Below are 22,133 nucleotides of genomic sequence, written 5' to 3' on the forward strand. Positions count from 1 at the left end.
AGCAGATTTAGTTGCACTGCAGCTGTTGGTGCTGCCAGATTTGCTCCAGCAGCCACAGAAGCAAAATGCCGAGGGCAGCGCCAGCAGAACCAAGAGCTGGGGTGGGGGAGAATGGGACCACTTCTGCTGACAGCACCAGCTCGTTGTGACCTCTAAAGCAGAGCTGCAGGTGTGCTGCATGCTCTCCTCTGGTAGCTCACCCAGCTCGTGCCCAAGGCCATCTGGATCAAAGACAAGATGAGACACTGCTCCGGAAACCAGGGCCAAGCTCCTCTCTTCAGCATGGTGCTCTGGGGTGGTGATTTGGTCTGCCATTATGTAAGATTCAACAAAAGCTGTATAACAAAACTATTTTAAGTAAGAATGTTAATTGAAGGCTGAGTCAGGCTGCAACTAAAGCAGAGATGTTTTTGAGAGGCTTGTACTCTTTTTCATTTGGTCTATATTTTTTCCACTTAATTACAATGTGTGTGGAACAGCAGTTAGCAATAATAGTAACTGGCAGAGGGAAAATGGATGATCAAGATGATCGTCCTCTTGCCTCTGGATCAGCCAGTGAAACCCATCCCAGATCAACACCATTCAAAAGTCATCCACTTCTGAGGCTGCATGAGGCATATGGGAAGTGCAAGTAGACCATGGAGCAGAGGCAGCTCCTTGGTGCTCTTTATTGTGATGGGCTGCAGGTGGAAACTGCTGAGACGTGTTAGAGGGAGGCTTGCTGAAGGATGCCTGTGTGACACCTCCCAGGAACACATGCAAGACCCCTGAATCAGCAGCAAGTGGCAGCTGTGCAAGCAGCCTCAGCAGCTGCCCCGGCAAGCTCACTGGCATGGCCATTCCTCAAGCAAGACATGAGGTCCTTCATCAGACCTATTATTGAAGATGACTGGTCCTCATCCAGTCCTGTTTGGGAGACCAAGCGATATGCAAGCCCTGGCCTTTGGCAAGTTCCTCTAATGACTGGAATTTGCAGGAGGAGACAGTTTAATTTCCAGCTCCAGCACAGGTCTACCAGTTATTAATGCTGCTGGTGTTCTTTTAATCAAATATGAACTCAACTTCCCACCAGGCACCTCCTTCTGGAGCTCAGCATGAGCAGAAGGGATGTGGGTGCCTGAAAAAGGGATGTGTGTGATTTTCTTTGCCCAAAAGTACACATGGACAGAATGAAGTAATGCAATACAACTATATCATTATTGTCTAAACTTGTAAGTATTGCTCCTCAGCATTGCTGCACATACACATACTACTCATATGACAGAATGTACAAGATAAAAATATCCTTTTTTACTTTTTTTACTTAGCATATTAGACTGCAGTCAGCAAAAAGATAAGGTTATGGGGCTGAAGCACAGAGAGGAGCATTTCCTCCTTGCTCTGCCTGCCCGGAATGCTCCCTAAGGGATTCCCTGCAGAGGAGGGGCACCGCCTGAGCATCAGGAAGAGAGAAAGGGAGAGAATGAGAGGAAGTGCTGGGAGGTCAAAACCAAATTTTGTTTGCATTCTGTGCTTTCTCAGATTTGGGCACCCTTCTGTTGACTCTTGTCTGATTGCAAAATTGCAATAGTATAGCTGCAATGACTAGCGGAAACACGAGCACCACAACAATATCTCAATGTGCCTGGAACAAACCAAGGCTGCAGCCTAATGAACCATTTTGCAGCTTTTGCATGTCAATGATCAAAATTCTTCCGGAAGGAAACCTGGTCTGTTCAAGGGACTCTCCTCTAGCAGCTGCCCACTGCTCCCTGTACTATAGTCCTTTTCCTAAAGAGCAGCCCCTCTGAGGTGGGGGGGATAGGGGAGCACACCAGCATAGTACATGTTGCTACCCAAATAGGTGGGCATGTCTGGTTTGCTACCCACTGTTCAGTAGCTATACAATCCTAACAATTGGCAGGGAATCAGAGAGGGAATCCATCTCCCCTTTTCTTTCCCCTGAGTCTTTTTGAACTAGCTGATCTGTGTGGGGCTCAAACCATCGGCACCTGCCCCCAGGAGCCCTCAGCCCCTCCAGGTGTCTGTGCCTGCAGGAAGGACGAGACAACTGCTGCTGTGTGAGTAGAAAAATGGGATTGCGAAATGGCCGGTGCTGCCAGGATAGCAGCAGCAGCACAGTCTCCCTTCAGCTGGGCTGCCTGCCCCACTGGTGGTGGTCCTGTCCTGCCCCAAACTGTGGGGCTTCGAGGCGGGGAGGCTTTTGGGACGGCGAGTTCTTCTGGCAGGCCCGGGAGGTGATTTGCCAGCTGGAGCTGTCAGCAAGCGCCAGTTTGCTGCTTCAGGGGGATGTTTGGGTAATGCAGGAACTCCCATGTTGGAAACAACATTAATACCCTTGGCCCGCACTTTGAGAAGGTCTAGTCCTCGGTTTTGAGTTTTATTTTGTGTGAGGACCCTACTGCCAACTCCCACAAACAGGGAAAAGGCATTTCCCAGCCTGAACTCCCCAGCCCATCTGAGAAAGCCTTTGGCGCAGCCTCCTTGGGGCTCCTCTTTGTGCTTTGCTCACGCACACCAGCACTTCCACACATGCCGAGGGGGAAGCTCTGCCCCTGCGCAGCTACTCGGGGCTCTGCAAGCTGCATCGACATGGGCTCAGGGGAATGAAGCACAGACAAGGAATACAACTACCCAGAAACCTAAGAAGAAGGAGCTTTAAGGCCCTCTGTAATTTTTTCAACAGACGATCTGTTTCTGCTCTTATTTTGTAACGTTTCCTGTGGAGTCCTCGCCCCTGTCCAATTTTCTGAGGGTATTTGGAAGCCTGTCGACTCCCGCACAGAAGGCAGGGAGCAGAGCCAGCGCGGTGTCACGGAGGGGTCACTGCTTCCTGGGCTTCCTGTTTATTTTGGGAAGGGGTCACCCGGCCAGCCGGCCGCTCTGCCTGCGCCCCGGGAAGCCCCCGGCCACCACATTCCTGCCCCCCTCGCCCGTGGCTGCAGACAATTGCCGACTGTGGCTCGAAATGCAGAGCACCAAGGCGAGGTGTAAATGGGATAACCCGACATGCCTATTTACTCAGCCTGGGGATAAGGGGCGGAAGCTTTTCCACATCAATTGCCCTTTCTTCTGGTATCTGGAAGTGTCTCTCTGAAGTTTTTCGTTCTCTTCGGAGGGTAGTAACCTCTGAATTTCTTAAGTATTTCCACGATCCTTTCCTCGCCGCTTTTTTTCTACTCCTACTTGAAAAGAGGGCATAAAGTCAACTGCGCTGTTAAAAACAGAATTGTCTTTTTTTTTTTAAAGAAAGCATGCAAATTTTTCTCCAAACTGCCTAGAGCAGAGCCCACCAATGGAGCAGAAGCTGTAGCACACAGGCTCTTGCTCACAGTGCAAGTCCCTGGTAACTAACCCTGACCATGCTGTCTAGAGGAAAGGGTTGGAGCAGAATAGCAGCATATGCTGCATCTCCATATTTTGGGATAATCCATGAACGAATGGTAAACGATTGTCCTATTGCTGTTTCCTCTTCTAGGCAGGCTCTGCTTAGGTTCCTTGTAGCTCTCAAACAGCAGTATTCAATGCAGCTTTCTTCAAGGAGTTAATAAAAGCCCCATGTATGGGAAACAGCAGACACTGAGTAGATGCTCGAGCCCCTCTCAATCCTCTGGCACGTTCTGCCTCATGTTGAGTGAGTGCAGTGACCTGTCTCCGGCCTCAGTGGAGTATTTTTGTGCCAGTGGCTCTGTCAGCTCCTGCCATCAGCAGTCAGCTCCAGGCTGCAGGGCAGCCGTCAGCATGCCACTGATGAGCAGCTCTTGGGGAAGCATGCTCTCATCCTGCAAGCCCATAAGTGCACACAGCTTTACATTCATAGTGATGCTCCTGTGAATAAAGTTGTAACTGGTTGTAAACATCTGCAGGATCAGTGGCTTACCATGAGCCCGTCCAAACCCTATTTATGTCAACATGCTGTGCCTGATGACACCCTCATTTGCATCAGTATCTTTTTTCCCCCCTACAACACTGGATTAAACACTGTTGGCTCAAAGTCACCTGCATCTGACTAAATCCAAAACTTGAAGGACTATTCCCAACCTCTCCTCTCTCAGTTCTGAGAGAGCAACCTCCATAATTCATTATAAATCAATGAAGGAGAGGTGGTAATATCCTTCAGCATAATTGTCTTTCCTATCTTGGCTCTGGCCATTTTGATATTACCCTGCAGGACTGCTGCCACAACAGAAGGATGCAAATAAGAGCTATGGAGGAAGCAGTGCGTATCTGCTGGAAAAGGTTGTGAGACAGCCCTCAATCAGAAGGGAAAGAAGAATGCCAAGGGCAGAGGTGATCAAGTGAGGAGCACTGGTTTGGATACAGACAGAAGGGCAGGCCCCATGGGGGATAGGTATGTGGGTGAAGTGCAGGCTGGGGGCACAGTTCTGGAACAAGAGTCTGCATGCAATCACTGCTGCCAGTGCAGAGGATAAGCGGGAAAGGATATAAAACCCTGCAGGGAGGAAGAGAAACACAGGAAGATCTCGGCGTGGTTCACTGACAAAAGCAAAAAAACACATTGTGAGAAGGGGCATGTCATTGATGTGGGGGTGGCAAACAGAGTTCAACTCAAAGAACCGCCCCACTACAACCTTTCCCTCCTTCCCTCACCCATGACACTGGGCACACCAGAACAAGACAAAAGCCTTCCACACCGTGCTGGACCCTCACCCATGCCACCATGGTGCTCCTTGGTCAGGGACTGCCCCAGACCTTCATAGCCTTGCACCCCATAAGACATTGTCCAGCACTCTCTGCTCCTATCTATAGCCTTGGTGTGTTGCATTGAGGGGAGTTTAGCAGAGATCTGGCACAAAGGAATGGCTTCTGTTTCAAAAAAGAGAAAAAAAAAGAACAAGAGACAAATTCATTATTTGTTCAATTCCTGTGCAGTTACTGCTGTAACAGTCAGCAGCTTTGAGGTATTTTTTTTTGTGATTTGATACATAAACCACATTTCCTATGTAGCACTGCCACTATTTTTTTATCAGGTTTTTGACATTGAGCTTGGTAACATGATTTTGTTGGCGTTTTTTTTTCCTTTTCCACCAGAATGAATTCAAAGGCAGCAAATGCTGCAAAACCAGAATACTGCTCATCTTGACTTTTCCATGCAGCTAGTTTTCATTAAAAATAAAGGAAAATAAATACAGATCACATTTTCTGTCCTGCAGTTAAAAGCCTGCCACAGCTCAAAGCTTTGCTTTCTTCTTACCCTGCAGCCTCGCTCAGCTAGCACTCCAGCTCGGCTCATGATCTGAAATGTGCAAACACACTGTTTCTTGGCTTACCACCAGTATATATAAATATATGTAATTTTTTCCTTCGGAGAACCTGGAGGCTAAAGCAAGAGGGCAAAGGAGTACGTGACTAAAACATCCAAACTTCCTCTTTCATAAGCCATCACATGATGAAGTGCAATTACAATTCCTGCCTTGTCCCTGCCAATTGCAGGCGCATTGCCTCACCCGAGAAACCCGGCTTCTTCCCCCGCCCCGTGTGTGTGAGTGTGTGTGTGTGGAGGCAGTGATCGCTGCAGCCGGCTTGGCGAGGCTCCAGCTTCGGGCTGGAGAAAGAGGGCAGTGGGTGGAAGACGAAAACAAAGATCTGTTTACTTAGCTTGCATGGATAAATCGTCTTTCCAGCCGGGGAGGGGAGGAGGGAAAAGAAACAGCTTTAAAGGACTTTGATGCAACGTGAAAGGAGGGCTGCTCGAGAAAAGCGAGCCGATGTTAACCCTTGGCTCTCCGGGAGCACGTCGGGGCCAAGGCAGGGCTGCCCCCTTCTCCTTGCTCCTGCCTTCTGGCCCCGGCCGGCCGCCGCAGGGCTGCTGGAGCTGTGGGGGCTCCGGGGGCAGCAGCCCTGGCCGCCGCAACCGTGCGCGGGGCTGGATTTGGGGCCGCGGCTGACTTTTTTTGCGCTTATGTACAACCCGGCGCCTCCGGGGCGCCCAGCTGGCCGCGCAGTTGCAAAGTCACCCAACCTGGCACGGGGGCCGCAGCGCCAGGACGAGCAGGAGGCCGAGGCAGGGGGAAGCAAGGGTCCCCCGCAGCCCCGGGGCGCACGGGCGGCCGCGACACCCAGTCCCGGCCCCGGGAAGCGAGCGCAGGGCGAGAGGGGCGCGGCTCTGCCCCCGGTGTCCCCCCGACGCCCCTCGGCAGCCCGGCCGGGCGCTGGCGGCGGAGCCAGCCCCGCAGCGCCGTCGGGCGGCCCCCAGCCGCGGGGAGGCACCTCCCGGCGGCGGCGACGGACGTCAGAGCTTCCCCAGCCCCGGCCGGCTCCCGGCTCCCGCCTCCCGCCCTCTTTCCCTCCCTCCTCCGTAACCTACATAACGCCGTGGGAAGGGCGGCTGGAGCACGGCTGTCGGGGGGAGCAGCCTCCGCCGTGTTCACCCCGCACGGGCAAAGGCGTGCAGCCGACCGTACGTGCCGGGATGCGCCCGCTGAGGGGTTGCTTCACCTCCCGTGACACACGAGGAGAGCGAACACCCTCTCTTGCTCCCTCCCTTGCCCCCATCCTGTGTTTCAGTGCGGGTGCAGGTGGCGGATGAGCGATTCACAGCGTGGAAGGGGGTCGGGGAAACAGGTTTTTCTTTTTTGGGAACGAGACGGCGTGTGCTTAGTCTGTGTGAATTTCGCTAATCTGCATTAGAGAACTGCTGGTTTGTGGTTTAAAATGACAGGAAATCTAGAACGTCCTATTTCCTGTGCACAATGACAACAGTTAAGGAAAAAAAAAAAAAAAAAAAAAGCTGGGTAATCGTTACATTTATTTGTAATGGTGCCTCCTGCTCCGGCGGGGAGAACAAAGCCGAGCACTGCTCGGCGGGGCGCCGGCCCCTGCCCGGAGGTGGCGATGACCGGCCCGGCGGGGGGGACCTCGCAGCTGCGGGGCGCGCCCGGGGCGCCGTGTCCAAGGTCACAGGGCGAGCGCGGCGGGGGACAAGAGGGGGTACACTGAGCCCCGCACTGCGGGAGGCGCTCCGCGCACCGCTGCGCCCACGGGTGGGAGGTTTCGGCAAAGCCCCTCGGCGGTGAGGGGAATAGTAATACACCCAACCATAATAAAAATAAAATCAGAAAAGAAGGAGGGAGCTGCGGGGCACCCCCGCCCCTCGCCTTGTCCCTCTCCGCTCCCACAGCCCTCCCCGGGGGCCATCGGGGCGGGGTCGCGGCGGCCCCCCGGCGGCAGGAGGAACCCCCGGTGCCGGTGGCGGGGGCGCGGGCAGGGGCCGGGGCTGGGATCGCGGCGGCGGCGGCGGCGGCGGGGCGGGGGCGCCCACCGCGCAGGCGCGGCCGGCACTGTCGAAGAATCGTAGCGGCGGCGCGCAGAGGCGGCGGTGGCGGCTGGAGCCCGGCACGGCACGGCGCCGCCGCCAGCCCCGGCCCCGGCCCCGGCCCCCGTGGCAGTCCCCGCCCCACCCGCCCCGCCGCGCCGCGCCGGCCCCCGCCGCCCCGCGCCGCCCCGTAGTAGCCAGAGAGCGGGGGAGCCGTGCGGGCGGCAGCGGCCGCAGCCCTGCGCCAGCCGCGCGGCGGAGATGCGCGTCCCCGCCGCCCTGTGAGCGCCGCCGGCGGAGACGGCGAGGGGAGCGGCGTTCCCCGCAGCGGCTCTGCCTGCCGGGGCGCCCGCCGCGCCCCGCTCCAGCGCACGGAAGAGGAAGGCGAGGGGGAGGGGGCCCGGCGGACGGTCCCGCTGCGGCCGCGGCTCCCGAGCCTGCCCGTCGGGACTCCGGTGACGAGGGGCGGAGGAGGCAGCGGCCGAAGCCGGAGCGGGGGGCGCTCGCCGCTGCCCCGGGGCCGGGACATGTCGTCGGCGGCGGTGGCGGCTGCTTCCCGCAGGCAGTCGTGCTACCTGTGCGATCTGCCCCGCATGCCCTGGGCCATGATCTGGGACTTCACCGAGCCCGTCTGCCGGGGCTGCGTCAACTACGAGGGCGCCGACCGCGTGGAGTTCGTCATCGACACGGCGCGGCAGCTGAAGCGGGCGCACGGCTGCTTCCCCGAGGGCCGGGCCCCGCCACCGCCCCACGCCAAGCAGCCTCCGCTCTCCGCCAAGGAGCTCCTGGCGCAGCAGCAGCAGCTCGGCCACCCCTCGGCGGCGGAGGCGGCGGCGCGGCCCCCGCCGCAGCCCCTGGAGCGCTACTCGCTGGCGGCCGAGCGGCCGCCGCCCCGCCTGGGCGCCGAGTACGGCGGCGGCCGGCAGGTCAACGGGATCCTGGTGCCCAACGGCTTCCCCAAGCCCGAGGAGCCGCCAGAGCTCAACCGGCAGAGCCCGAACCCGCGGCGGACGCACGCCGTACCGCCCACCCTAGTGCCGCTGGTGAACGGCGCCGGGCTCCCCGCCGCCATCGGCGGTCTGGGCAGCCGCGCCGCCGCCGCGGCCGCCGCCTCGCTGGCCGCCATCTCCGCCGCGCCCGCCCCCATGGCCGTGCCCGTGCCCCAGCAGCCGGCGGCGGCGGCGCAGGCGGCGGCGCAGGCGGCGGGGCAGCCCGGAGAGCTGGGACACAAGCGTCCCGGCTCCGTCTCCTCCTCCTCCTCGGGCGGCGGCGGCGGCGCGGCGGGGGAGCACGACAGTGGCGCCAAGGAGAAGCGCGGCTCTGCCGAGAGCCTGCCGGCGGCGGCGGCGGCGGAGCTGGCCGCGGAGAGCAAGGGCCGGCCGGGCGCCGAGCAGGAGTGGCTGGCCAAGCCCAAGACAGTGCGGGACACGCTGCTGGCCCTGCACCAGCACGGGAGCCACACCGTGGCTCCCTTCGACAGCAAATTCAAGAAAGAGCCGGGCATGGCGGGCGGCCGGCTGCTGGGCTACGAGACCAACGGCTCCGTGGCCAAGCCAGGTGAGGAGCCGGGGACCGGGGGGCGGCGGGCAGGGCGGGAGGGGTGGCTCTCCATGGATGCGGGGCGGGGGATGCCGGGCGGCTTTGGGCGTGCGGGGCGGCGGTCCGGCCGCTTGGGTGGCCGGGTGCCCGGGGGGTGGCCGAGGCCGCCCGTTTTCGCGGTTGCTCGGCAATGCGTTGCGAGTGCGCTGCCTTCTTACCCTCCTCCTTCCCCCCACCTCTGCCTCTGCAGGGGCTCGGGCCGCCCGGAAGAGGAAGCCTTCCCCCGAGCCGGAGGGCGAGGCTGGACCCCCGAAGATCAACGGGGAGGTGCAGCCCTGGCTGCCCACCCCGTCGGAAGGGATGAAGCTGCCGCTGACGGCCACCCCCTTCATGTCGCCCCCGCCGCCCACCGCCTCGCCCCACTCCAACCGGACCACGCCGCCCGAGGCGGCACAGAACGGCCAGTCCCCCATGGCCGCCCTCATTCTGGTGGCGGACAATGCCGGGGGCAACCACGCCTCCAAAGACGCCAACCAGGTCCACTCCACCACGCGGAGGAACAGCAGCAGCCCCCCCTCGCCCTCCGCCATGAACCAAAGAAGGCTGGGCCCCGGCAGGGAGGTGCCGGGCCAGGGGGCCAGCGCGGCGGCGGCGGGCGGGCTGGAGCCCGTGCACCCCGCCAGCCTGCCGGACTCGTCCCTCGCCGCCAGCGTCCCGTTGTGTTGTACCCTCTGCCACGAGCGCCTGGAAGACACCCACTTCGTGCAGTGCCCCTCCGTCCCCTCCCACAAGTTCTGCTTCCCCTGCTCCCGGCAGAGCATCAAGCAGCAGGGAGCCAGCGGGGAGGTGTATTGCCCCAGCGGGGAGAAGTGTCCCCTGGTCGGCTCCAACGTCCCCTGGGCCTTCATGCAAGGGGAGATCGCCACCATCCTGGCCGGAGATGTGAAAGTGAAAAAGGAGAGGGACTCGTGACTCGCCTGCACTCGCTGCCCGACGTCACCTTGAACTCGAACTGCTCGAATTCTGTATATATCTATAAATATATATATATAAATATATATATATATCTCCAAGACAAGGGAAATGTAGACTTCATAAACATGGCTGTATAATTTTGATTTTTTTGAATACATTGTGTTTCTATATTTTTTGAAGACAAAAGGTATGTACTTATTATAAAGGCATTTCTTCTAATTCTTCTCTTTTTTTTTTTTCTGTTTCGTTTTTTCTTTTTTTCCCTTTTGTTATAGCAACTATTTGTTGTGCTTCCCTGGTGACAGTTACTGTTCAATGTAGGCTGTGACTTGCGCTGCTTTTTTTAGAGAGCACTTGGCAAACCAGAAATGCTTCTAGCTGTATTTGTATGCACTTGTTTCTTCTGTTTTTTCTTTCCTTTTCTTTTTTTTTTTTTTTAAATGCCAAATACACTTTCTGACATTGTAAAGATTGCCTTACTGTCTGTGATTCCTTATTCCTGGCCCCTGTCCTGTAGAGCTGGTCGCATGCAGGCTTGGTCTGAGGCAGCTGGGGACAAGAGTGGCTAGCCAAGGCAGGCATGCACTTGCCATCCCACTGGCCAGGCGAGCTTAGGGAGCAGGAGGGCTTTCTCCCAGAAGCACGTGGCTCAGGGTGCGATGGAAGATCCTCCAGATCCAGTCCCAAATTGCTCACTGTTTCTCAAGGGAAGCTGCCACCAGAGTAGGATGTGGAGAGGTGTCCAAGAGGCGCTGTTGAGTTAGGGATTTCTGGGTTTGTTTGTTTTTGGTTTGGTGTTTTGTTTTGTTTTTTTTGTTTTTTTTCCAAGGCAAAGTTGACCGCAGTTCTTGTGATCAGTTCTAAGATTACAAAACTGCATTTATTCACCAATTACATACCATAACGTGGAATTTTGATAATGAACTTAGTTACGTGATTGGTGAAGGTGCCAATGTAGCACTGCCATTTCTGAAGGTCTTCAGTGTCACTTGTGGGGCTTTTGTGTATTTGGAACAAGCTGGGGATGTGGGGAAGAGACTTTATTTTATTTTACTTTAATTTTCAGATAGTGCATATGGATTTTGATTTTGCTTACCAGTCACCTCTAGTGCTGTTGCTATTGTTACTATCGCTGACCCGGTATTTCCAAGTAGTGGCAGGTACGGTGTGGTACAGTGACAGCAGTGACTGAGGCTCTGCCAAATTGCCCGCGGGCATATCAGTGACAGCCCAAATGTGGGTGGAGGAAACCTGTAATTTCCTTATTACGTATGCTTGAAACAAACCTACTGCTATTCTTTGAAAATGAAAATATAAACTGGTTGAAATGAAAGCAATTAGGGCTGTACATAATGGCCCTGGCCCTGCCTTTTAAGCTACTTTGGAGAACTCTTTTGTAAAGCCACTTCTTTTGATCACGCTTCTGCATCACCAAGCAGACTTCTAAAATCAATAAATCATTGGTTACTAGAAATAGTTCAAGTCTAATAGTGATGTTTTTGTGCTGTTTATAGTTCATTGGCAACACTGCATCTGTACGAGCCCTTCTGTCGAGGTGTTTATAACTCGGTTATTTGCGGTTGTTTCTGAGCAAAAAGGTGGCGAGGTCATCCCTTCCCAGGGACCAGCTAATAAACACTTCTAGTATCAGAAGAGGAGGAGGAGGAGAAATCGTTTCAGCCAACTATAAAATTCAAGATTTTTGGATGCTTTTTACTCAACTGTTCTTATTGTGATAATGTTCAAACTGCAATTTAATGCAGAGGAGTTTTTTGGTTTTTTTTTTTTTGAAGACTAATTTTTTTAAAAAAGAGAAGAAATGGTCCTTATTAGTATTTGAAGATCAGAACTGCACATGCACAGTAATTTTCTATGAAGTGTTTAATGAGCACACCCACTACATTGTGTTCCATATTACAGGTCAATGTAATATTAGATAAGACTTGCATGATAAACAAATTCATTGAGTCAATATTACGCTTTAAAACTTATAGTCAAGATTGGTGTCTTATGTAAACACATTTAGCCAATTTGAAGAAAACGCACATTATATATATATACATACCTATATATATACCTATATATAAAAAAATGCCAACTGTAAAGGATTCTTTGGAACCACTATGATCTGTGTAAATGTGTATCTAGGCACTTTATTAAAAAAATGGAATTTGAGCTGATAGATGGTAACAAGTTCTTCAAAGTTGCTTGGCATAATACCTTACATGGGATGAAGTTCATGGTTTGATTAAGGCGGTGTCCCTGCTCTTAAGAAAGAAGCAGAAACTGAATTCCAAAGCCTGCCTAAAAGAGCTCCCCATTTTGTGTCATCAGGTGTCCCAGCTGTGAGCGTGCTGAGGGTGAGACCTGCTCCTGAGCTCCTGACAAAGCGCACCCTTGTTTTGGGGCAGAGGGACATTGGTGTGAGAGGCCTGTAGGGAAGCACACCTTCCTCCTCCTGCCAGCCACCCGCTCCTGCAGTTCTGTGACTCCTGGAGAGGATGGAAACTCCCCAGCCACTGATGCCAGGCACTGGCCCAGTAACAACATAGATGGAAAAGAAATGGCACACGGTGGCTATGCTCACTCAGCTGACTTGAGCCCCCAGCCATGTCTAACCTCCACCATAAAACTTCAGAACTGCAAAAGAAAAACAAACAAAACAAAATAACAAACAAAAAAAGAATTAAAAAAATTTGAGGGTGTTCATACATAGTTCATTTTTCTCACATTGAATGTTGCTTTTTCTTTTTGGTTGCTTTGCTCAATTACAGTAATATTCCAGTGGATTCTTTATTACTACTTCCTGGGCTACAAATTTTTTCTTTTTTTTTTTTTCTATTATTTTGAAGTGCTTTAGTTGCAACAGTGCTACTGTTAATATTCCTTTTTAAACTTTTTAAAAGGTGATACTGTAACTTGTGTAGTATTAAAAGTGTTTTAATGAAGAATGTGTGATTACAATTTTTTTTCCTAACCCACTTCCATCACTTTTTTTTCAAATACACTTTTTCCTGGCAGATTTTTTTCAACTGCATGGTTCTTTTGTTGATAGCTGCTGAACTAACCTGCTGCCAGTTTGGTATTTTATAGTTTTTCTTATTCTTTTTTTTTTTTTTTTTCATTTCTGTCACTAAGCATAAGGAAACTAGGATTTTCAAATACTTACTGCATTTTTTTTTTTTGTATCTCTAACAAAAGGAAGAAAGAAAACTTGAAAAAGCTATAGTTGTACAATATTATTTAATTTTTTTAAAATACTGTCCTGACATTTATTTGTAAACAGATAGTAGTGTGGGACAAGAAGGGATGCATGGAGCTGGTGGGTGCTGCCCTGTGCCTGGGTCCCAGGGGGTGGGAAAGGTGCCACACAAGGGAAGCTTTGACCGCCTTTGCAGTGGCCTCAGAAAACCTGGTATGTTTGGGAGCTCTCTGTTTGGACGTGCTGTAAACCAGGCCATGGCAACCGCGTGTTTTTATGAACCAGCACTTAGGCAAAGGGTATAAATACATTTGAGAGTGCTCTCTAGTGGCTTGTTATGTCAACAGAGCCCCTGGATCCTTTCCTTCTGCACCCGGGCCAAGCCCTGTTTGCCTGTCCAGCTGGCAGGGCGGTGGCTCTCAGTGGGACAGGATGGGACATGGCTCTGGGGACACCCAGCCACCCATCCGCCTGTACGGGGGCACCTGCCCTGCTTGTTGCCCCCACTCCATGTGCACAACTTGCCCCAAATGTGGGACAATGTGCAATGTGGGACACCCCATGTGCAGTGCAGGGTGTTATGGTACAGCTGCAGTGCCCACACTAAGACAGTGTCTCCTCAGGAAACACGTGGAAATGAATGGCACCAGGGGTGGCTGAGCTACTTGGAGCCCCTTGGACTCTCCTGCTTCACTCCAACAGGACTATGTCCAGTTATTAGGCTTAAAAAGGCTCAGCCCACAGCATTTCATGTTTCTCCTTGAGCATTTGCATTAAGGTAGCAGCATCTTTTGAAAAATAATTTAAGAAAACCCCAAACTCAATCACAACCTCTCCTCAAGTGAACTCTTGTCTCTAGAGATGCCATAGGTCCAGCCGAGTATAAACTAACTCCAGTATATGCTCCCATAATGAGGCAAATAAAAAAAAAGAGGAAAGAAAGAAAGAAAGAAAGAAAGAAAGAAAGAAAGAAAGAAAGAAAGAAAGAAAGAAAGAAAGAGAAAGAAAAAGAGAGAAAAATAAAAAATGAAAGAAAGAAAGAAGAAAGGAAAAAGAAAAACTGATTTTTTTCCTCGTGTTAAAACAAAATATGGGCTTGGGCAGTGTATGGCTGCACTTCCTGCAGTAGGTGCATTGCAGCCAGTGACCCTTGCCATTTGCCAGGCATGGCCATGGAACAGCCCAGCTGCCCTGTTCTGATCCCATGCAGGCCACCAGTATTCCTGAGCCATCCTCCTTCCCCTGCCCTTTGTTCCCAGGAACATGATGCCTTTCCTCTGCCAGGGCCAAGGTCAGGAAGTGCTAGAAGCAGATGAATGAAGTGAGTGCTTACCCACTTCATCACCCAGAGCTGGTGCTCTGCTCCAGAGGTAACTCTTCCACTGCCTCTGGACAGCCTCTGGAGCATGCCACGGGCTTTGAGCACTAAGTGTGGGGTTCAAATTCTATGGAATGGTTCCAAATTCTCATGGAACTCTCTGAGAGGCTGAACTCTCCCTCCTGGGAAAGAAGGCACACTGACATCTCCCATAGAAAGCTCCCAAGTGCATGTTAGTCCCATATGGCTGTCTTGCTGGCTGGCATAGGTATGCTGAAGATGGGGTGACAGCTCTGGTATTTTTATACATCACCTAACTTTGCTTTTCTTTCTGCCACTCCAGAGCTGGTTTTGTAGAGACTGGAATAGAAGAGTGCATGCTAAACCCAAAATGTTGCATCAAGCTGAAAACCCCTATAAAACAAACTTGCAGAGAAACCAGAGGTGTTCATAGAAGCTTCTCATAGGTGTTTCTTCATCTCATCACCTCTGACTCAGCAAACACCACAAGAAACATCCTTGCCCATTATCTCCCATCTCTAGCAGCACTGGGCCAAGTGTGAGAACCTGTCCTGCCTGGCACAGCACCCAGCCACACCCCCATCTCAGGGTCCCTTTGTCTGCCCCCAATCTGCTGCCTCTTGCCCTGGTGGTCCCCAGCTGTGGAGTGCCCCCATTCCATTCTGGGGTGTCCTGTCCAGGGCTGGGGATGCCCTTCTGGATGAGGGGCTATGGCTTCCCTGAGGAATCCTGGGGAGCCTCCAATTTGGAGGCACCTTGGATGTGTTCAAGGCCAGGTTAGATGGGGCTCTGAGCAGCCTGATGTAGTTGAAAGTGTCCCTGCCCATGGCAGGAGGGTTGAAATGAGATTGTCATCAATGTCCCCTTTCAACCCAAACCATTCTCTGAGTCTCTGATTTTCAGCTGCTGCCTCTGGGAAGGAAGACATTTCACTCTTCACTGCAAAAATGCCAAGTCTGCATTGTCTTTTGCCCTGTTTCACTATAAAACACTTATTTCCCCCACCCACTGCCAACCCAGAGAAACCTCATGCTGTTTCCTTATTTTCTTTTCAGCAACCCTTTAAAACAACCAGGAGACAAGTACCCAGAGATTGAAAGGGTTCTTGGTTCACCAGATCACTTCCTTGCAGCGACAGCAGGTCCAGCTGCTCCCACATCCTGGGTGGGAATGGGGCTGCTGGGGGGAGTGTGCAGGTGGGGGGCTTTGGGGGAGCCCCAGCTGCAATGAGGGCCTCACCCTTCCACCCACTCAGCCAGGGGCACGAGAAAGCAACTGAACCTTCCCCTTCTTCCTCACGTGGTTTTGGGGTTTTTTTCCTTCTTGATGCATCTTTGTGAGCTGAAGGAGGTCTGGGTTTTTTCAAGGGGGAGGGAGCATGGTTTGAGTAAACACCCTTAATTTTTTTCAACCAGAAATCAAGTAATTGTTTTCTCCAATGATTTTCTAATCCTTTTTTAAAAGGTGTGTCATATTGTCCAACTGTATGTAGAAAGGGACTTAAAGATATTAGACAAAAACTGCATAACAGAATGATGCATTTAATTTTGTCCATACTACTCATACTACTTACAAGTTTGGGGGTTTTTTTTCTGTCTATCTTATTCAGGTGCTGCTAAACACTAAGAATAATTAATATTCTCTTTTTAGATGTATCACCCTTCAGCTGATATTTAGAAAACTCTAAAAGAGTGCTGATGAAAGACTTTAATGCAAGCAAAGGAAGGTGATGCTGAACATCATGTTTCTTTCACTTCACAAAAATTGGGAAATAAATCAGCTTCTGCACACTGACTCATGCCTTTGCAAATCCTACTTCAGGAATTGAGGCAGCATAAGGATGATTTTTTCATCACAATTTCATAACTATTCATACTGCAATAATTTAGAAAATACACATAATAAGTTCCCAGTGATTTTGTAGTGGTGATTAAATAAGATTCTATCCATCTTCCCCACAAAAATACAATTGGGGCAACCTACCCTACAGAAATTACAGAGGGAAGGTGATATTTTCCTTGCAGAAAATATTGTTCTGCCTTTATTAACTCTGGGCAACACAACACATCATGCAGTAATGGCACTGGGTATGGGCTTCCCTGCACCTGGAAAGAAGGGGACTGGATGGGCCCATCTGGGGCTTTAACTTGCTCTAATTAGTTCAAAAATTCTGTTTAGACATCCATTCTACTTTTCTTGGAGGATACAAGCCATGATAAACATGTTTAGGTGTGCTTTTTAATTAGTATTTTGATGTTTACTTTCATACTGAGAGCTCTTCCATTTGTGTAAGCCCTCTGCTGTGCTTTGGAGAGACAAATAACCTGTGCCCTTAACTGAACCAGCTTCTTTATGCTCCCAAATAATATTTTTATAATCCAAGTGGTTATTTTATCTTACCGGTTCTGCTTCTTGGGGTTACTGTGGCTCTTTGTCCAGACCTCCTTGTCTGACCATGTTAAAATTAACTTGTGAATGTGGATGACTGATTTCAGCTTATTTCCTGCACAATTGGGGTATTTCCTGAAATCTGCTTATTAATGGGGAGGCTCTCCAGCTAGTAAGACTTTCTGGGAATGGTGGTGCACTCTGGGTGGTTAGTCATTTGGCCTCTGGCCACCCCTCTGGGAGGGCTCATAGCAAGGGCTCTGGGGCTTTTTTGTGGCCCTGGCTCTTGTGGAAGGTGTGAACCAGCCATGCTGCTTCCCAGTTATCTTCCAAGCAGGAACATTTTGAATTGCAGCAGCAGTGTGTGTTTTTTTATCCTGTGTCACAAGAGTTTCCTGACATTTAGTGTTTTGGGGTGGATCCCTTCCTTTTCTGTGAGGAGTGCCAATTTCAGTGCTGCTTTTGATGGATAACAGTCCTTGAAGCACTGGAACAGCACCAATAAACGTGGTTTGTGTAGGAAATCTTTGGGTTCCCTTTTTAGCTGCTCCTTGGCTGCAGAGGGACAGAAGCACCAGCCCTGCCAGCCTCCCCTTTTCCCTTCCCCTGCTGCCAAGGGTCACCTTCCTGGTGGGAGAGCCTTGAGAGGTGCCTGGAGGGGAAGGGCTGTCTGAGGGGGCTGGGTCTCAGCTGTATGGACCCTTCTCACTGTGTGCAACCTCAGGGTTTGTTTAAGCTCTCTCCAAGGAGCTCTAAAGACATGGTGTGCCCATTTCTTCCTGACTGTGATGGTGCATTCACCCCCGTTCTTCTGGTGCACTTTGTGATCTAAGGGATTCCTATCAGGCCTTGGGCTCTGTATAAAGAGTTGGCCAATGAAGCATCCCTTATTGGTACCAGGAGCTCTTGCATGACCAGGGTGGTGAAAAGCAGGAATAATCAGTTATTCGCTGACAGCCTTGGAACTTTTCTTACCTGAATTGTAGCCAGTGTGGAATGCTATCATTATTATTGGACTTTAGAAAATTCCAGTAATTACTGACCCAGATTGTGTCCAGGATGGAAATCTGTTGATTAGTGAAGCCAGTCATCTCACAACCTTTGTTGTTGTTTGGTTGGTTGGTCCAATGTAAGGCCCTTGGAGCTCCTCTGGACTCCATCAGGCTGCCACCAGTATCCCTGAGTGGGGTACCTATTGGAGCCCACAGATTCTCAGATTTGTAAACTTCTGAGGACCATCAAGGAAAGCTGACAACAGGGCCTGGACAGAAACCCTGCACTCCTTTGGGCTCAACCCTTGCCTGTTGAGAGATGCCAAGATACTTGAAGTGAGTGTTTCACTGAACTCGCAGTAAATAGAAAGGGTGGGTCTTTACTGTCACCTTTTTGAAAAGGGACAAAATGGAATAGGAACATCTTGTAATCCTCAAGTTCACTGAAATACTCACCAGAGAGAGGCTGGTGAAGGCAGCCTGAATTTGATCCCTCTTGTTTAGCTGATACATGGCCTACTCCTTGAGGTGCCCTTTCTCCCATCTCTGCTCCGTAAGGAAGTTTTGGGCTTTGCCATGGTACCCACAAGTGTATCTGTCAGGGTCCAAATTGCTGTCGGGCAAGAGTGGTTTAAGGACTTGGCAAGCATTACTTGTGAAATGGTGTCATCTGGGCTTCATTTGCTTTTAAAATGGGGCTAAGAAATGCAAATTAAGGTGAATTTCCTCACCAAAGAAAAAGCAAAGCTCATCTCTCTGAATTGCTGACCCTTAGTTGAAAAAACAAAACAAAAAAAGCAACTTTTGGAATCTGTTCTTCTAATTCTAAACTGGATTCCATCCTGCCAACAGCTCTGTCATTGACTTCATCAGTTCCATGGGTGCATTCCAATGAGCAAAATTTCACCAGAAATGCGAGGATAATCAGGACTTGAATGTAAATGATGAGTTACGACACAGACAGTTTTGCTTTAATTATTTATAAAAAATCATTTCGTTATAAATAGGTTTTTCAGTTAAATGTATTACTAACATTACCTTGTTACTTATCCATAATTAATTAAATCATTGCAGATTTCTATGTTATTATAATTTCCGTAAACTATAAATAATTCAGAAGAAATGTTGGCTCTTTCAGGGTACTTTGAATGTTCAGATAAGGCAGAAGACCAGTCTGGACCTGAGCAGAGCGAAATTGCTCCATCCTCAACTTTTTCACAACCATGTCTTCAGAAAAACTAGGAAGGAAAGGGGCAGGAGGTGGCCAATGTTTGGCCATATAAAATGCTGGGTCCTGTCCCCAGCATTGCAGAGCTTTTGGCTCCATGCTGGGCATGTCCTGGCAACTTTTCAGAATAATCAGAAGGGAATGCAGAACTGAAGCAGCGAAGGACTTGATTCACTGGTCCGCCTTTGCTCCACAGCATTTGTTTCCCTTCAAGTAAAAGCAAAAGTGGTTTTGTTTCCACTGCAAGTTTAATTTGGCTTTTGAAAAACAAGCAGGAAATGTGTTCAAAAAATTCACACTTAAACTAACTTTAGAAATGTTTTTCAAGTTAATTTACCTGGCAAATACAATCCTTGTTCATGAATAACAGGAGAAAAACATCACGCTTCCAAGCAGAATCTCACAAGTATGTTAAGACTTTGCTCATTGGTACTGGCATGTCACTGTTTTATAATAAATAGGAAATGCTGTGAAAATTTCTTGAAGCCATTTATTACTGTTGCTGTCTCCTTAGCAGTGTCTTAATGGGAAAGAATTTTGTGAGTTCTTAGATGCAACCATTGTCAGGGTCATGGGTGGGGGTGGCTATCTCCTTCCTGGTGCTCAGCCAGATCTGGGTTCACTCTCCATGCCCAGAGCACTATTAAACGTAGCCACCCCACGGGACAGCTGGTCCCTATCACCTGTGGGATAAGCAGCAGCTCACCAAGTCCACTGGGGTGCTGTACATATACAGCAGCACAGCAGAGACAGGGACCTGGTGAGTTAGGCAGAGCTCTGTTCAGTAGTGCAGAAGGAGGCAGGGGCTTCCTGACAAAAGAACAGGGTTTGGTTTCTCTGTCTGGCAGACAGCAACAAAACGATGTTGTTCTTGTTCTGGAGAGTTCCCCAACCATGTAGAGAGTGGCACAGAGGAAGGAGCTGCAATATGATGCCTCTCCAACTGAGTGCAGTCTGGAGAGTAAAGCTTATAGTAGCAGCTGGGGCCATTAACTCTCTAATCTCCCCTTTTCATTACAGCAGAGTTTCTGAGCTTTGTGTTACACCATTTGCCTGTGGCAGTATCCTGAAGAGATGAGACTCCACTGAGATTAATAAAAAGGAAATGATTTGTTTGAAAATTAGTGGCTCAGGCACATGGAATTTTGTGCAGAGGCACATCACTGCCCACTACGATGGGCACAGGAGACCAGCTGTGAAACCCAGTGCTCCTATGGACACAGCATGCTGTGGCTGCCTGCCTTCTCCCTGCTCCAGCTTCCTTGGGGAAGGCAAACTCTGCCTGACTTTCTGGTATAGCCATGACCTGTCCTGGATCAGGTGTTTTTGGCTGCTGGGTGCTATCAAGTTTTCCAGATAGCTGCATGCTGTGAGGGGGCTGCCTTGTAGTGGGGCAGGGACTACAGGCCCTGGGTCATGGGGTTCCCCCTGCTGCAGTGCCCCAGGTTTTGGGGCAGCTGGCGGGCGGCCAGAGCTGCAGTCAGCTCTGATCCTTCACTCTTTTTAGTTTGCTATAAAAAAGGATGCTCTTCATCTTGCAGGCAAGGTGCCTGCTAGTGAGTGGGGCCCCGTTTCCCACATATCCCCTTCTCAGCTCAAAAGGGTTGTTGCCTTGTGATGTGCCAGCCTTGCCAGAGCCCCACTCATGGGCCAGCCACAATCGTCCCAGGCTGAGCAAACCTCCAAAGGTGGGACTTGCCCACCATCCTCATTGTTCTTCCGCTACTGCTGGTGCAGTTGGCATGTCACAGGCAGTGTGGCCCGGTGGAGAGCTGTGTGTGTGTGTGCATGCGCGGTGGCACAAGAGAAGTGGTGCCAAAGTGAGCCTGGGCAGGGAGAGACTGCTGTCTAAGCAGTAGTATGAGGTAGGGCTGGTTTCAGAGCCTGTAAGACCTCCCTGTGTTTCTTCTTCCATCACCAGCCCATCATCACAGAGAATCTATTGGAGAGGTGTGGACTCAGCATGTCCCTTGCCTGTGGGAGTTCAGAAGGGATCCCCAGCAGAGCCAGCTTGCTTTCCCTTCACCCTCCTTTTGTGTGATCTTCTATCCCTTTTTTTTTTTTTTTTTTTTTTTTTTTTGGCCTTTAAAGTATATGGGAAAAACTGGGAAAAACTGGGTTTACAGGTCAATAACCCAGCTAGGTCTGTACAGAGGCTGGTCAGGAAGGGTGGGTGGACAGAGTCTCCCCCCCAGCCCTAGGGAGCCCTGGTTCCCCTCCAGGAATGGCACTGCAAATGGGAGTAAGCGAACGAGAAGAAATTGCCCTGACTTAGCAAGAGGTCATGCAGAAAGATCCATGCTGGCAGATGAGACAGTGTGCTAAAGATAACTGTTTGACAAACTATATTTACTCTCCCTTTCTGGGAGGACTTACAGGGGATTTGGAGCATTGTGCTAATATAAGCCAGCCAGTGCCTGTGGTGGAGGAAGCGCCTACTCTGGGCTTCTTTGCGCTTGTGTCTTTACAAGCCTTGAGAGGGGACGCTGCTGAAAATAGCCTTGTCTCCTAATTGTATTCTTGGGAATGCTAATCAGCAGGCTTGTTCTTCCCACCAGCAGCAACTGGGCAGCAATGCTGTGCGATCAAATGCAGCTGCTTCCCTCCCCACCACCACCATTTCTCTTGCCAGCAGCACTAGTTGTCCCTGCCCGACTTCCTTGCTAAACCAGCATGGAAGGTGACTCACTTTGGAGGCTCTCAGAGCCAGGGAAAAGCCCATTGCCCATGTTTTCTGGATGTTCTGGGAAACCTCCAGACTGTAGCTGGCTCTCTGCCTTCCAGAACACCCCACCTAAACAAAGGCAATGAGGGGTAGTGCCAGACAAAGGGACAAAAAAAGAGAATCCTTCTAAACAGTCATGACTTTTCAGCTAATACTCAGTAAGCTTTCCATCACACAGGGAAAGAGGCACTTGAGATTTTGAGTATGCAGTAACCATGACAAATACAGAAGTACAAAAACAGCTCTAGGCAGCTAGAAAGAACAATACCGAACAAACAAATTAGCCATCTGTACCATCTCTAGCTCCTGAAAGTAAACATAAACACAGACCCACACTGAAAAGGACTGTACTAATAGTAAATTAATGAGCTCCACCAGCCCTTGGAGGCAGCAAGGGATAAGGGGCAGGGACCAGAGGAGCAGGTTTCTCCCTGCCTCCCTTCAGGTTGGGTTTTTGGGAACAAGAAAA

General features: G+C 50.9%; 1 protein-coding gene across 1 annotated transcript; it reads left to right on the forward strand.

The window, feature by feature from the left end:
• The first annotated feature begins 7,682 nt into the window (after positions 1-7,682).
• IRF2BP2 (interferon regulatory factor 2 binding protein 2) lies at positions 7,683-10,009 on the forward strand. Its single transcript, XM_031504330.3, has 2 exons — positions 7,683-8,833; positions 9,066-10,009. Exons 1-2 carry the CDS (start codon positions 7,804-7,806, stop codon positions 9,785-9,787), a joined length of 1,752 nt encoding a protein of 583 aa, XP_031360190.3. The 5' UTR covers positions 7,683-7,803; the 3' UTR covers positions 9,788-10,009.
• Positions 10,010-22,133: the final 12,124 nt, after the last annotated feature.

Source organism: Lonchura striata, chromosome 3 (genome assembly GCF_050655825.1).
Source record: "Lonchura striata isolate lonStrDom1 chromosome 3, ASM5065582v1, whole genome shotgun sequence".
Taxonomy (NCBI): domain Eukaryota; kingdom Metazoa; phylum Chordata; class Aves; order Passeriformes; family Estrildidae; genus Lonchura; species Lonchura striata.